General features: G+C 33.7%; 1 protein-coding gene and 1 pseudogene across 2 annotated transcripts in view; one reads left to right on the top strand and one right to left on the bottom strand.

The window, feature by feature from the left end:
• Positions 1-16,454, top strand: part of LOC101082908 (protein eyes shut homolog) — a 906,892-nt gene that overhangs the window by 879,871 nt on the left and 10,567 nt on the right. For both annotated transcript variants that reach the window (XM_045057713.1, XM_045057712.1), the window contains exons 21-22: positions 8,825-8,999; positions 9,927-10,005. In XM_045057713.1, the coding sequence (XP_044913648.1) occupies positions 8,825-8,999; positions 9,927-10,005 (254 nt within the window). The remainder of the gene's footprint in view (positions 1-8,824; positions 9,000-9,926; positions 10,006-16,454) is intronic.
• Positions 12,025-12,415, bottom strand: LOC109500073 (annotated as a pseudogene).

Raw genomic sequence — 16,454 nt, 5'->3', positions numbered from 1 at the left:
CAGTAAAAGTTCTTGGGAGAGCTTTTGAAAATAAACATGGGTTAAACATCATCTCCATAAAATCTTTCCTCACAACGAGAACAGTAGCAAAATGATTAACTAAATGCTTAATCCATCCTTGTTTAATCCAATACCTAATATGTTAGTACTTTTATTCAGAAGTTCAACATATAGTATTGTAGGGCATCTCTTGAGATCAACATATAAAATCTAATTATACTTGTTTTATGGCATTTGAAGGTTCAAACTTTAAAATCACATAATTTTATTTTTGCATTAATGATATATGTTTTGCTAATAACTATAATTTATTTACCTTCAACACTTTTTTTTATTTTTTCTAACCAAATATTGTGAAGGAAAAGTTCATTTCCTAGAAAAATGTTCCTAAGTCAGGCTTCCCAAAAATGAGACTGAGATTTACATGCAGGGAACTTCTTGAGGATATTTTCAACAACAGTACCTGTTAGAGAGAAACAAGAGTAGGACTGGGAAAGAAAGATGTTGAACTAACAGGTAGTTATAACAGAAGCCTCAGTTAATCACCCAGGCATGCTGGAGCATCCTTCAGAGTTGACCCAAATTGAGTCACTCTCATACACCATATAACAACCAGTGAGAGAGCCCAAACTTGAGCAAGGCAATTCCCTTTAGCCAAGGAAAATTCAATTCATGGGGAAGAATTCACATCCAAACTGTTGGAAAGCAACACCTCCAGCAGCAGGAGAAATGAGTTCCTTTATTTTGAACAAAGATCTGGGATGCTCATTACCTCATATACCACAGTCAACCACAACTACTTTCAAAAATAAATATACTTCATCTGAAAAATGTTTCCCATAAATTCTGATGTGTCTGGTTTTTTTCTGAGTAAGTATACAAGAGGGTGATGACTGGAAAGAACTATAACTTCTGCCGCTGAAGCAGTTTTTGATACTATAGCTGATATACATCTTCCTGTTCTCTGCAATTTCTATTACTCTCATCCTTATTTGGTAAAATATGCTACTTAGTGGTTTGCCTGGTGCAGTAATCTAGAATGTTATGCCTGAGTTCTGATCTCTTAGTAAAGCTGTTGGTGCTGTGTTTGTCTATTTACTGACAACATTGGACAAAGAAGTACCAACATACTATACTTAAAACAACTGGAAATATATTTACCAAACTATTCCAAATGGTTATCTCTGGGAAATAAGACTATGGAAGACTTTATTTCATACGTGCTTAAATTAGTTATTTATAATTGTCATACTTTTTTGGTTAAAATTAATATTATAATGAACTAAAACCAATTCACGGTCTCTGGTGCATTTTTAAGTGCAAACAAAGAATAGGGGCGCTTGGGTGACTCAGTCGGTCAAGTGTCTGACTCTTGATCTCAGCTCAGGTCTTGATCTCTTGGGTTGGTTCCTAAGATCGACCCCTGCTGTAAGCACAGAGCCTGCTAGGGATTCTGTCTCTCCTCTCTCTCTGCCCTCCCCCCTCCCCCCGCACCGCTTCTGTCTCTCTAAAATAAATAAATAAATAAATAAATAAATAAATAAATAAATAAATATCTAGATGTGTCCATTTGAATTTCCAAAGTCATTGATTACTAAGTCCATTGATTATGTGAGTATTGTGTTTCTGCATTAATTAATTAGGTCATTCATATGTATCATCCTATTATGTCTGTTGTAATCATTTTCAAAATGTCATCATAATTTGGATATTTTCAACATTAGATGATCAGATTGATCATTGACAACATGAGAAGTTTTGTTTTTGGAATTTTATATGAAGTAAAAATAAGTAGATATGATCTCTGTCCTCAATCTAAGTATGGAATATAAGACAATAATTCAAATAAGTATACTTTAAGGATAATCTGATAAAAGTTGTTAGCTAATTTTTGTTAGGCAATATTAAAAAAACATTTAAAAATGAGTTAGGATTTTAAGAGGGCCTGGGTAAAATCACACTTCCAATAAGCAGATAAGGGTATAACATTCCAGGCAGAACTATCAGGGTGTAAACATAGATATAGGAAAATATAACATTTAATTCTAATCTAGTTTGATGAAAACAGTGATTCATAACATCTGCCTGTGCTTTGGAAATATCTGGAGAGATGTTTTTGAAAATACAGCTTGTCAGACATACTCCCCAGAGATTCAAATATGGGAATTTATATATATTTTTTTTAACTCCACAGATAATTCTATTAGGTTTCTAAACTAGGGTACTAGAGTAGTTATTAGCATCAGAGGAATGGTAAGCAAGGCGATTGACCCAGAGAAAATAGTTTTAGGCTAAAAATGCTACGTTTATTTCAGGAGACACTAAAGTGATGGTTAAGTATTTTGTTAGGATAACATAAATGAAAAGGATTAGGAATCAGGAAATTCATTTTGGAAAACTTGTCCAACATGTAAGACTGACCAGTTGGAGAAAGTTGGGTGAAGAGGGCTTAGAGAGAAAGTAAGACAAGGAATACAGACTCGAGAAAAGTTTGTTAGATAGATAGATGATAGATACATAGATAGATGACAGATAGATAGATAGATAGATAGATAGATAGATAGATAGATAGATAGATGATGATAGATAGATATTTGCATATATTATTTCTGTTATAACATTGTCTATGCATACAAATATTTTACTGATCACATTTCTCAGTTCATATACTTTAATGGCTTATTTCTCTAAAGGATTCTTTAATTTCTACTGTGAAAATGTTCAGTACAGAAATAATATTGATAATATGGGTTGTATGTTAAAAGCACTTAAACTTCACTGGGCAGAAGATGTGTGGCATGAAATTCTATAAATGATTTTAAATAAGATCTAGTGTATTCACAAATACACAAATCTTTATCTAGAACTGTATGGAAACCTATTACATCTGAAAGTTTATTCTTACTAAAAATATTTTTCAGGGCATAAAATGACTTTAAAGCTGGGAGTCTCTGGCACAGAGAGCAGACTTTTTTTTTAAATGTGATCCCAACTATGTGCTGTCAACCATCAATGTTAGTAAATTTGTTTTCTTAGTTTCTTAATTTTGTATGCATACCATTTACTCCTGGTTTATGCAACTCTGTTGCATTTATAGCTTTCTATAACCACTGAATCACTCCTTTGCCTGTCCAACTTTTTAAAAAAGATAGCATAGTCTAAAAATTAAGTCTAGAAATATTGTTAGCTGAAAAAAAAACAGATTAAGAATCAATCTGTGATCCCAAGAAAAAGAAATAAGTAAAATCCTATAAAATTCTCATTTTTTCTTAATATTTAAAAACTATATAATCTTTTGGTCTCTTTAGAGATATATTGATATTTCGTAACTATAGAACTATTATTCTAAGATATATTTTGTGGCTTTGTAAGCCCCAAAGCAGACAGCAAGATAGCAGAAAAGAAAAGAAGTTAGGCATAGCAAAAAAAAAAAAAAATTGTGATGTTTCTTCTCTGGTCAAATGAAACCCATAATGTTCTCATTAAATTACTTGGAAAATTTTTGTTACACTGTGATGGAGACATGCTGTGAAAGTACATACCAGGTCAACGAGAACTAAGTATGGAAGGAGTCCAGAACTATGACTGATCCCAAATAGATAGATGCTCAATAAATCTGTGTTGGATACATTGAAGAGTAGTAGGAAGTATCTGGCATATAAGGCAAAGTAGGCAAAGAACTAAGACTGAGATTTTGAGCAAGCCTTAGGTAATGTCTAACAAATACTAATAATATTTCTTTTTGATTTGCTTGGATTCATGGAGACAATGTCAAAGCATTCAGATTCAAATACTGTAAAGAAAATAAATGAACCTACTGTTATAATAATAGTTACTATAAACACCATTTCTTTTCTTCTTCATGCTGCTATAAATGTATATGTAGTCTCTGTAAGTCTCCCAACTATGCTACAATGTAGATATTTTGATCCATAGTTTGAAGATGACTAATTTAAAGTTTGGATGGGTTGGCAATTATGTTTTGTTGCTTTTTTTGGTTATTTTTCATTTCTTGAACATAATAATGTTTTTCCATTTATGGTGGTAATATACAATTTCTATTTTTGGCTTTATTATGGTATAATTGACAAAATTGTAAGATTATTTAAAGTGCACAACATGATGATTTGATACATGTGTACATTATAAAGGGATTCTCCCATGTAGTTAATTAACACCTCAGAATTTTTATCTGTTTTTAAGAGAATATTTCTCTCTTAACATGTTTGAAATTATACAATACAATATTATCAACTATAGTCACCATGTTATTATACATTAGATCCTGAGAGCTTATTCATCTTATAGCTGAAAGTTTGTGTGATTTTACCAACCTCTTCCTATTTCCTCTACACCCAGCCCCTGACAACTGCTTTTCTTCCTTTTCTGTGGGTTTGACTCTTTCTTTTTTTTTTCTTTCTTTCTTTCTTTCTTTCTTTCTTTCTTTCTTTCTTTCTTTCTTTCTTTCTTTCTTTCTTTCTTTCTTTCTCTCTCTCTCTTTCTTTCTTTCTTTCTTTTCTTTCTTTCTTTCTTTCTTTCTTTCTTCTTTTTCTTTCTTCCTTTCTTTTATTTCTGTCTTTCTGTCTTTCTCTCTTTCTTTTAAATTCCACAAGTAAGTGATACGGTACAATATTTGTCTTTGTCTGATTTACTTCACTTAGCTTACTGCCCTGAAAGTTCATGTTGTCACAAACAACAGTATTTCCTTCTTTCTCAATGTTGGTAATTATGTATGGGAGATCATTTTAAACCAAAGTCTAACACTCTCCACACCTTTATTACTTTTTAACTTGTCATGAATTCTTCTCTGTTTGAAGGTAGGGAAAAATAGAGATTCCATTAAATAATTCCCCTCGACTGCACAGATAAGACATGCCTTTCAGGCACACACCTCACAGACATCACTTTATTCCAGATTCTGATTCTCACCATTCCAAGGACTGACAGTTTCCCCAGATTCATAAGAACTGTTTTGTTCTTGTTTGGGAAGAGTCAAAGACCTCTGAGGAAAAACGAAAACAAAAATGATGTGTAAAGCAAAATATAAATACACACACACACGCACACTCCACAATGAATTGAAGGAAGGAAGCATTGAACTAGACACACAAAATTCATGCCATCTTGGAGTTAAGCTTGTAATGGGAAAAGTAGACAAAAATAAAAACACAGATGAACATATTTTTATTTGTTATGGGGGAAAATATTAAAATTAGGGTAACAGTGATTGTGAATACGGAAGGGGATGCAGTTTTATCTAGTGTAGTCAACTAGGCCTCACTGAGAAAATGGCATTTGAATAAACACCTGAAGAAAGTGAAGGAATGAATTGTGTGAAATCTAGGAAAAGAGAAGGCCAGGAAGAGGAACAAAGTCTTTGAGGAGACATAAGTTCAGTGTAACTACAGCATAGTAGTCAAGGGTAGGGATAGAATATAATGAATTAAAGAGGTAAAAAAAAGGGCACAATCTACACGGTGCTGAAGGATTATGGTGTTAAAAATGAAAAAAAAATTGCTTACAGGGACAAGAATGTCCAAGTCAGCTAATCATTACATTCTTATTCTCTCTGGAAGTTACTTAGGAAGTCAAATTAATACTATAATTACTAAATAAAACAGTAGGGGAATGAAAAATTCCTAAGATGCATTCCTAAGATGCTAGATGCATCCTGCCAAATTCCCTTTTATCCTTTTACCCCTTGCGCCACACTTTTCTGGTGAATTGAACATCTCTTTTTAACTGAAATTTTTGTCACCGATTCTGCCAATATTCTACATAGTCCTACAGAGACACTTTTTACTTGTCATGTTAATTAGAAAGATACCTCTGGAAACACCAAAATCACTTGTTTTATACAATGTAGTTGTGATTTTTTTGTCAAGAAAATGGTATTTATTTTGTGTTAAATATGTATCAGGCCCTGGACTAGTTGTTTTAAATACATAGTTTTACTTGATCATCTCAATAAACCTGTGATGTCCTAATCAATGACTAATGTGTCTTCACTAAAATTACTATTGTTATAAATATCTGTTCTTTTCCATTGTGGAAGACCACTAATGCCTATTCCACTTACCATAGGCTTTCTCATGTGACTTGGCAAATGAAATGTAGGTGGGATATTTAAGAACCAGTATGTGTTTGCCAAGTGCCCTTTTCCCTGTCCCACGATGATGACGATGTCCCAGGTAGGAGATATTCCATTAACCTGGGGCCCAGAGTGAAGATAATGTAAAGTGGGTATGCTCCCCTTGGTCATGGAGCTGTGTGACATGAGCCACTGAGATTTAGGAAAGGGGGTCCAGTCCGTTTTTGGTTTTATTATTAATAGCCTAATGTGCTCTATAATGCTTATGTAATCCATATTCTGAACCTAAGTTTTTATCGTCCTTTTAAATATGGCTGTGGATTTGACCAATTTACACACATTATTTTTATAACATCATTAATATCCAAAGTTCTATTTAGGTAATAACATTTATGATTAAAAAAAAGTAACCACTATGTAATAGAATTTTGACTTGAAAACTGACAATCTTCTATATATGGTATATATGCCATATATATAGATATATATAGATATGTATATAGATATATATGATTAGATAACTTGAATAGATAATTCTACTATTATATAGATAGGTATAAATATAGATAGATATAGATATAGATATATAGTAAAGTTAAGTTATGTTATCACTTTGTGAAATGGCTGCCTATCTGCCAATAGTCAACTTTTTTCCTGATATGCAAACAAATGCTGAGATATCTAACTCAGAATGTACACTTTCAAACTATTTATCTGAATTTTCTCAGATTCCTTTTCTCCACAAACATCAAAGCTTTCTTGATCCTCTTTTTCAGACATGGACTCAATTACTTCATTTCTTAAATTCCCAAAGCACTCAGTTTCCTCTCTCATTAGGACAGACACCATACTGTTGCATATTAAGATGTGGTGTGATGGTATAACATAGTGGCTAACAGCATGCACTCTGCCATTTACTAGCTGTGAGATCTTGCGCTTTATTTTCTTACTCTCTAAAATGGGAAGACCAATTTCCATATCAAAAAATTATTATAGTTTAAATGAGTTGATCTATATAAGTTCTCAACAGTACCTGGCACAAAGTAAGTTCTCCAAGTATCAGTTATTAATTATTATTATTATTATTATTATTATTATTTTCTTCATTGTAATAAACTTATTTACTTATAACCTTCTCTTTATTTCCAGCTAGCTTATTTATAACTATCTGTTTATAAGAATTATGATAACTACGTGTTTAATAAGCTTATCTTTATTCTCAGCTAAATATTATGTTTCTGGCTATTAGAGACAATTTTAATTGGAACTGGTAAAAGATAAACTGAGGCATATTAAAAATTTTGAGAGCTACTTAGCCCCAAAATTGATTCCAATGGGCAGCATCCATTTAATACATAGAATGGAGCAGAGGAGCTGTACAAAATGAAAGAGTTTTATGGCCTAAAGGGAGCAGAAACTAGGAAGTTATTCTAGGCAGGAAAGCAGGTTGATTATTGCACTCATTAGGGCATGACAGAGGTCTTTCAGGCAGACTACCTAACTAGTGCCCATCAGGTGATTCCTGACTGACTGGTTTAAGATTCCTTTTCTAGGAGAGCTGAAACTGTAATTAAGTCTTGGTTTGGTGACTTGACTCTATTTGGGGTCTATTGTCTTGTTTTTAACAGTGTCTATTGTATTACTCAGCACAGTAGCTTATGCACATATCATAGTAGTTGCAGAATTGTCCATTTAAACTAATGATCACAAGCATAATTCCAGGAGACTGATTTGAATCCCTGTCTACTGTTATGGCCTGTGTGACTTGAAAACATTATTAAAACTCTCCAAACCCTTGTTTATTCACCAGTGAGCTAGAGTTAATGATATCTGCCTCCTGGTTAGGTGACCATTAACTGAGGTAATATATGTAAAAGCTTCAGCGCAGGGCCTGATGCATTAAGAAGTGCTCAATCAATGGTAGCTAGGTGCTCAGTAGGGATGAACACAATGACTAAAAGATTATTCCAACCATTTTTACCTTGTCTCTCTACTTTCTCCTAGTATCTCTCACACGTAAAACCTAAAATAGAATCTAGCTTTCCATTAAGCTTTGTTTATGTTGTTTTCCAGATGTTTTCTAATTATAAATATTGCCTCTGACGTCACGTTTCTGGATTAACAGGGTCACTCTCTTTTCTTGTTTTTTTGTGTTTTTTTTCCTTTTTTTTTTTTTTTTGTCTGGTGCCCCTAGTTGATCACAGAGGTAACTCATGGTAGGTGCTTAATAAATATTTAAAACTTAGCCTTTGAAAACACTAGATATTTCACCAAAATTAGGTTGCATTTAGAAATCTCAGACAGTCCATTAACAGATTCACCAAGACCAAATTTAGAAAAATTCAAGCTCTTTCTTGACTTGTGTCGGTAAGAAATGTTAAACTGTCAAGAATCATTATTAAAAAAAAAACTATGATTACTATTTACAGTGACAACTTGATATAATTCATTACTTCACTAATATTCTCAATAAGCAATACGTCACACTAAAAAATATATTAAGTAGATTAAGCTTGTGTTTTGTTTTTCTCATTTACATTAAATTAGTAGTGTGCAAGTTCATAGACCTCTAAACATGTTTAACCTTGAAAAATGTTTTCCTTTGCTACAATGTGTCAAATTACCTTTATGGAGACGGAGTCTTCGTTTCTTGGTGACATTTACCATAATGAACAAACTTTTGAGTTTTGCATTTAAATGGTCTCATGTTTTGTCTTGTCTCTTCTGTTGTAGGCATCAATTGTAATGAAGTAAATATAGATGAAGGTCTATCAAAGCCCTGTCTCCATTATGGAGCTGGCATTGATGGCATCAATCATTGTACCTGTGACTGCAAGAGTAGCTTTTCTGGAACACACTGTGAAGCAAATGCAAATGATTGCCTCTCAAATCCTTGTCTACATGGAAGGTTGCTATTTTTATTTTTCTATTATTAAATCCGAAAGTAAATTTAACTCACAATATTTAAGACTTAATGTCAAGGGAAAGTTGATAAAGATAATTTTAATTACGCTCTTTCATAAAACAAGAGCTAAGCACAGTTAAGATGACAGATGCTGCCTGTTTTACTTAATGCAGTGTACTGATACATTATCTCTGCCCTTCTTTTACTTCTGCTCATTAGCATAAAGTAATTTTCAATAAATGTGGATTAATTGGACTTTAATATACTTAAAGGTAACTGCTTTCAGTAATAGAAGTAGAAGGTAAGATGATGAGACATTCTATTATTTGCTCTGTGAAGGGATAATGCCACACACTTAGTATTTAAAATGTCCCTAAGTAGACTGGTTCTTTCATCCCTATGTGCATGTAAGGTATTGTTTGACATTATGGAATTGTATAGTGACCATCCTGCTCATGGATAGAATATTAGTTTATGCAAACTGAGACCCTGGATATTTCTAGGAGATGCAGGTGGCAAAGAAGAATGGCTCATAGATGCACCAGACTGCCTCTGCAGCCATAGTTTTCTTTTCTAGTCCTGCCACTGATCTTGTAAACAGGGAAGAGAGGATGAGGATGGGTAGCTCATTGCAATGCAGTTTGGCCATAGCTGACTTCAGTTCCCTACATGAACTGTAGACATACTGTTTATCTTTGAAACTGTTCTTTCTTTACATTGCCATAGGGAAGACGGCAAAAATTAAAATTGATCCATTCTCTCAGTCCAGTCACCTTGAAGGATAAGAAACCAGGAACAGACTCTGATTTCTGTTGCTTATGGGAATGTATTTTTTACAGTAACTAGAAAAGAAAAACTTTAAATGGTGAAACTCCCCTGAAATTAGACTTTATTTTCTTAATTATTTAAAAATTTAATTCTGTGTTTCAGATGCATAGATCTCATTATTGAATATCAATGTTCATGTGTTACAGAATGGACTAGCTCAAGATGTGAGATCAAGATTAATGTAAGTTTTTTAATTTTTATTAAACCTAAAGTAATTTAAAATAAAAACCAAACTACTTGCTATGGGTTTCAAATTAATGAACAGTTATTAAAGATTTAACTGCTCTTTCAATTTTCTCCTTTGGAATTTCTACGTTGTTCTAAACAGAATGAAAAATCACAGCTTCTGTTCAGTTTTCCTCCTCTATCTCTTGTTATCATCAATTTCAACAATCTGGATCCCTCAATAATTAAGTCCTGGGGTGCCCCTGGGGGACTTAGCTTGTTAAGCATCTGATTTCAACTCGGTCATGATCTCGCAGCTTGCAAGTTGGAACCCTGCATTGGGCTCTGTTCTGACAGCTCAGAGCCTCAAGCCTGCCTCAGATTCTGTCTCTGGCTCTCTCTGCCCCTCCCCCACTCGTGCTCTGTCTCTCTCTCTCTCAAAAATAAATAAACATTAAAAATTTTAGAAAATAGTAATAATTACTTCCTAAAAGTGGTCATTGTCAAAAGAAGCCTCAAAAGGCTTATGCTTTGCCCTCTACCTTCCCCATTCTGGTCTTGAGACTCACAGGTGTCTGTGGATGTCTAGGGATGAGAGAAGTTTAAATTGATCCAGCTATCACAAGAAGAAAGTAAATAATGGATGTATGTGCCAAGAGGTGGTACAGGTAAAGAACACCAATACCTGTAACACTCTCAAGATCTGTTTACCAGTTTTCAGAAATCTGTGATGTGATTGAGTCATGGTATTTTATGCCTCATTTATTGAGAAATGTCGGTTACCTGAAGCTTAGGATCATATTTGGTAGATGAGAAACTTGTGAGCCTTCCTGAATAATGGGACATTCTTCCAAATCTTTTCTGTCTGACATAGTAAAGAAAGGAAGTAAAAGGACTAAAAAGAGCCTCTAATATTGTGAGACTATGGATATTTTATTTAAATCCTTTGTCTCTTTCCCTTATCAGTAAAATATAGCTATAATAGCTCCTACATCACAAAGTCATTGATAGGATAATGCACATGTGACATGGTAGGTACGCAGTAAACAGTCCTTTCAGAGGGAGTGATGGGGTGGTTAAATGCATTAAGGAGAAACAAGATTGAGCCATTATTTTGCTGCTTACTTGCTACCCGCTGTGTGTTCTTGGATAAATTATTTATATTCTGAAATCATATTTTAACTATTCAATGAGGGTAATTTTAGTAACACTGTCTTGGGTTGTTGTGAGGATTCAATTAGATAATACATGTAAAATAATTAGCACATTTTCTGACACATTATTTTTTAAAACTTATTTATTGATATTACATTGATTTGGTTCTAGATAGTGAAGCCATACTTGATATGGAAAAGGGAATGTTGTTACTAATAAGTTCCTTGGTGGAGAATGGCCAAGGCATCTATCTTGTTTACACATATTGCCTACGGCAATCTCTAAAACCCTCTTTTGATAGTATAAATGTGGCATTCTTTTCAGAATTAAATACATAAATAAATAAATATTTTCTTTGTATACAAATTTATATATATTCATATACACATACATACAATATTATGAGAACCATTCTTAAATTCTACCTATATACTTCTTCCTAATTCTACCTAGATTTTCTTCCTAATATTTTTATTTTAACAAGAGACCGGATTCGTTATCCTCCTTATTTAGTGACTTTTTGCTTCACTTAGTGTATTTTAGGAACCATTGCATCATAATACATAGAGCCATGACTCATTCCTTTCATTTATTTATTTATTTATTTATTTACTTACTTACTTACTTATTGATTTATTGTCCATTGAGGCATTTTATCTGCACATATGTACTACATTCCTAGAAAAAGGATCAAAGTTGAATTAGTAAGACCCATATAAAGCTTATGTGTTTTTACGGTTTGCTAGGAACTGAGAAGCTTGAACTATGTAAGTCATACAGAACAACAAGGGGTAGTTAAAAGGCATTGATTTTGGTACCTTAAAGCTATCTTTGAATTCTGCCTCCACTTGTCAGGTCTGTGATTTGGGGTAAGTTTATTTTATGGGGTAAGGATTTTCCCTCCTGTGTGTTTTCATCATGCTTCTTTATGGTCCATGATACCACTTGAGGTTGTCAGTACAATGAAACCAAACTGGCAGGACAGGAGCAGATTATTCTGCCAGCCATTTTTCTAGATCTTTGAGTTGTACCTCAACTATGGGGCTGATCACTCCATACATGTTTAACCTGCCTGTGAGGTTCACAACAATTTTCCCAGTTCTTTGATCATCGATGATTTCAAATTCATCCATGTGATCATGCTTCTTCATTATAGTTAGAAACCAGACAATGACTTTGGAGCATGGGCTATTAAAAACCTGGCATTTGCCTCTCTTTTCAGCACTGTTAATGCTCTTGAGAGCATCTGCCAGGACATTCATGAGCCCCATTATGGCGTCGTGGAAAGATGGTGGAAAGAGCCTGACTCATTCCTTTTAATAAGTGTTGAAGAATTTCACTTATTTAATGAGACTATGAACATGCCAACTTCCCTAGATCCTAGTAAATAAAATCATTTTCTTTGTTTACTAATTTGATGAGGAAAATGTGACATGCATTGTTTTTATTGTTTTCCTAGGTTATTATCAAGATTAAGCACCTTTCCATAAGATTATTTCCTGTTTGTATCTCTTTGTGCCTTGTCTATTCAGAGCCTTTGATGAATAGTATTTTTTTTATTTCTTGCTTTTTCCTTTTTGGTTTGTATATATTATTCCAAATTATGGGTAAAATCCACTGGGTTCTGCAAAATCACAAATCTTGTCTAGAGCTTAGCTACTTTTACTTTATAAGACTTGTAAATTGTGAGATTTTTATATTTTATTTTTACTTTTTTCTTTATGACACTGAGCTTTGCATCTTTCCTTAGAAAGTCTTTTCATACAGCAATATTTAAATTATTTTCTTATATTCTCATCCAGTACAATTTTAGGATTAATAAAACTTTTAGTACTTTAATTCACAGTGAATATGTTATTATGATTGATAAAAGGTAGGGCAAATAATTTTCCAAGAGATTTTTTTAATGTTTATTCATTTTGAGAGAGAAATAGATTGGGGTAGGGACAGAGAGTGAGAGAGAGAGAGAATCCTAAGCAGGATCTGTGCTGTCAGCATGGAGCCCAACTGCAGGACTTGATCTCATCAGCCATGAGATCATGACCTGAGCTGAAATCAAGGGTGAGAAACAACTGACTGAGACACCCAGGTGACCCAATTTTCTAATAATTTTTATCATAGGATCTGTTATTTCTCTATTGATTTAGGTTGCCTCTTTTTTCATGCACTAAGTTCCTATGTATGGGTCAGTTTTAGGACTATTTATTCTGTTCTGCTTTTTTAAATTTCATGCTGTTGGGGTGCCTGGGTGGCTCAGTTGGTTAAGTGTGTGACTGTATTTCGGCTCAGGTCATGACCTCACAGTTTGTGAGTTCAAGCCCACATCAGGCTTTGCACTGACAGTGCTTGGGATCCTCTCTCTCCTTCTCCCTCTGCCCCTCCCCTGCTTGTTCTCTCTCTCTCTCTGTCTCTCAAAATAAATAAACTTAAAAAATAAATAAAATTTCATGCTGTCATCTATATTAATTATTGCAGTTCAACAGAATTTTTTAAGTGTCTTTTTAAATAATACATTAAGTACACTCTAAATATAATTTTGTCATTCATTTTGCAAATATTGGATAATTTATATATATGAGAAATGGAGATGAAATTATTTTCAGGCATACCTCCTACTCACCAGCTCCATTTGGAGATATCTATATAGATATAAATGTGTATCTTTACCTATTTATTGTAACTTCCTCTATGTTGTAATGCCCAGATAATAGCCTCTAATGGGCGTTAGTGGATTGATGTCCAGGTCTGTCTTTCTAGGCTAGAGACCAGAGCAGTAGAGAAACATGGGCAGTACTCATTGAAAAGAACATTCTAGGTCAGTATGGGGCAGAGTGTTATATCTGAAGCTCTTTGGAAAATGAGAAGGAAAAGTTTATGTTAGAATTTGTGGGGAAAACCATAAGCCAAGTTCTTTTGTTCTGTTATTGTTTTTGTTTTTGTTTTTGTAAATCTGACAATTTGAGGCAGGCTTTACAACATTAGAATTAATTCTACAATAAAAGCAAATCCATGATTGGGTATAGGATGTTGTGGTTAGTGACAAATGTAATTAACTCAACTCTGGGTACACATATACACACTCACTCACAGAAAAGAACAGAGAGTAGGGAGATATAGAAAGCAGATATTGGGGCTGAGAAAGATAACTGCTACAAGGGAGAATTTTTTTTAAATACCAAATTATAAATATGTAAGAAAAGTACTAAAATGGGAAACCATAAAATATGATTATAAAATAAAAGAAGGAATCAAGACATTCTCAGCTAAAGGAAAGCTAAGAATTTATCATGAGCAGATCTAATTCAAAAGAAGGACTAAAGGAAGTTCTTTAAATAGAAAAGAAATGATTAAAGAAAATAACTGTTTGTGTGCATGTGTGTGTGTGTGTGTGTGTGTGTGATTGTGTGTATGTTTGAATATAAGCTGAAATTTTCATAAGGGGCTTCTAATATAATAAGATTATTTACCTTTATCTATCATATAAATTATGTACATTGACTTTTTTGTTGTCAATGTTCAATTAGTATGTAGTGGATTCTGACATTCAAAATGTTTACATTTACTGATACAGTTTCTAAAGGTTCTATGATTTGTGACAAGTTCAACAAGGACTTATTCAAAAAGTTCTACTATTTTCTTATTTCCATCAGAATGCTTTTCAGGGTAAAGTTTGAGTTGTAATCTTGCCCCAAATGTCTCCTATTTCCCAGAGGTCGTTGCAAGGAATATCTATGTCCTTTGATTAAAAACATCTTTAAAATAAAATAGATCTCACAAATGGTAATATTTGTCACACACTCAGGATACCTTGCTTTCTCACTTTATCACTGCAGATAATTCTACATTAACATACATAGTTCTACTTTATTCTTATTAATATCCTAGTGTATGGAGGTACCATATTTATTTAATCAGTACTTTCTGGATGGAGATTTATTTTAAGTGTATTACTCTTAAAAATTATCTATATTAGGGGCGCCTGGGTGACTTAGTTGGTTGAGCGCCGGACTCTTGATTTCAGCTCAGGTCATGATCTCACAGTCTGTGAGATGGAATCCCACGTCAGGCTCTGAGCTAACAAGAGTGGAGCCTGCTTGGGAACGTCTTCCCTCCTCACGCTCTCTCTCTCCCTTTCTCTCCATCTTGCTCTCTCTCAAAATAAATAAATAATAAACATTTTCTAAAAATTATCTATATTAGATGAAAAAGTGTGAGTTAATATTACTCAATTTCATTGCAGGAAATACTTATTATTACTTTTAAAACTCTGTCATGTGTGTGTGTGTGTGTGTGTGTGTGTGTGTGTGTGTGTGTGTGTGTGTATTTCCTTTTGGCCTCAGGATATAGGATGTTGTGGTTAATGACAAATGTATTTGTCACTAAAGGCTATTCCTTTCCCACCGTATTTGTTTGTTTTTTAGGAATCTTTTCCTACATATTTTTCTCACATATTTTCTCTATCTGTTCCATCATTTTTCTTGTTTCATGAGTCTTGAATTTCCAAATTAGAAGCAGATTTCTATTATCCCTAATTCAAGAGTGAGCCCAAACCTGAATCAGAACAAACCAGTGGGCAAAAGGAGTTGTACTTCCTTTCCCAACCTGTCTTGGCCACCAACACCAACCCTATGTCCCTTATAATGTTACAGATTCCTTAATAATATATTCAAAGTGCTCTCAATCTTTTGCATTACTTGCCCATGCTTAACCCCTCATTTTTCCAAGTATAACACAATATACTTCCAAGATTTTGAATATATACTTTAAGTCTTTAGATTCTTTTCTCCTCCTTCATCTCCTCCTCCTCCTTCTTCTTCTTATTCTTTCTTCTCCTCTTCTTTTTTTTTTTTAAGAGATTGAGAGAACACAAGCTGGACAGAGGGGCAGAGAGAAAGTGAGAATCTTAAACAGACTCCATGCTCAGCATGGAGCCCAATGTGGGGCTCAATCTTATGACCCTGGGATCATGACCTGAGCTGAAATCAAGAATTGGGCACTCAACTGACTGAGCCACCCAGAAACGCCCACGTTTAGGTTTCTTATGCAACATCCCTTTGTTTACCTGAGGAAATAGTATATATCAAAGTGTTAGCTTTTTTAAATGTCTTTAGAACTCTACATTACTTTTAAAGAATTTTGACATTCTTCATTGATGTTCATCATTCAGCCCTGATGTACTTTTCTATATTTGATTCATTTGTGTATTTCAGGCTGCTTCTGAGACAGTGGTTTTGCAGTGGCTCTCTTTCCTGGAATTACTATCAGAAACACAGTTTCCAGGAAACTATTTTTCAATAGAGAAAATATTTA

Source organism: Felis catus, chromosome B2, assembly GCF_018350175.1.
Source record: "Felis catus isolate Fca126 chromosome B2, F.catus_Fca126_mat1.0, whole genome shotgun sequence".
Lineage (NCBI taxonomy): Eukaryota > Metazoa > Chordata > Mammalia > Carnivora > Felidae > Felis > Felis catus.
The sequence above is the reverse complement of the archived record's forward strand: the minus strand, read 5'-3'. Positions and strand labels throughout refer to the sequence as shown.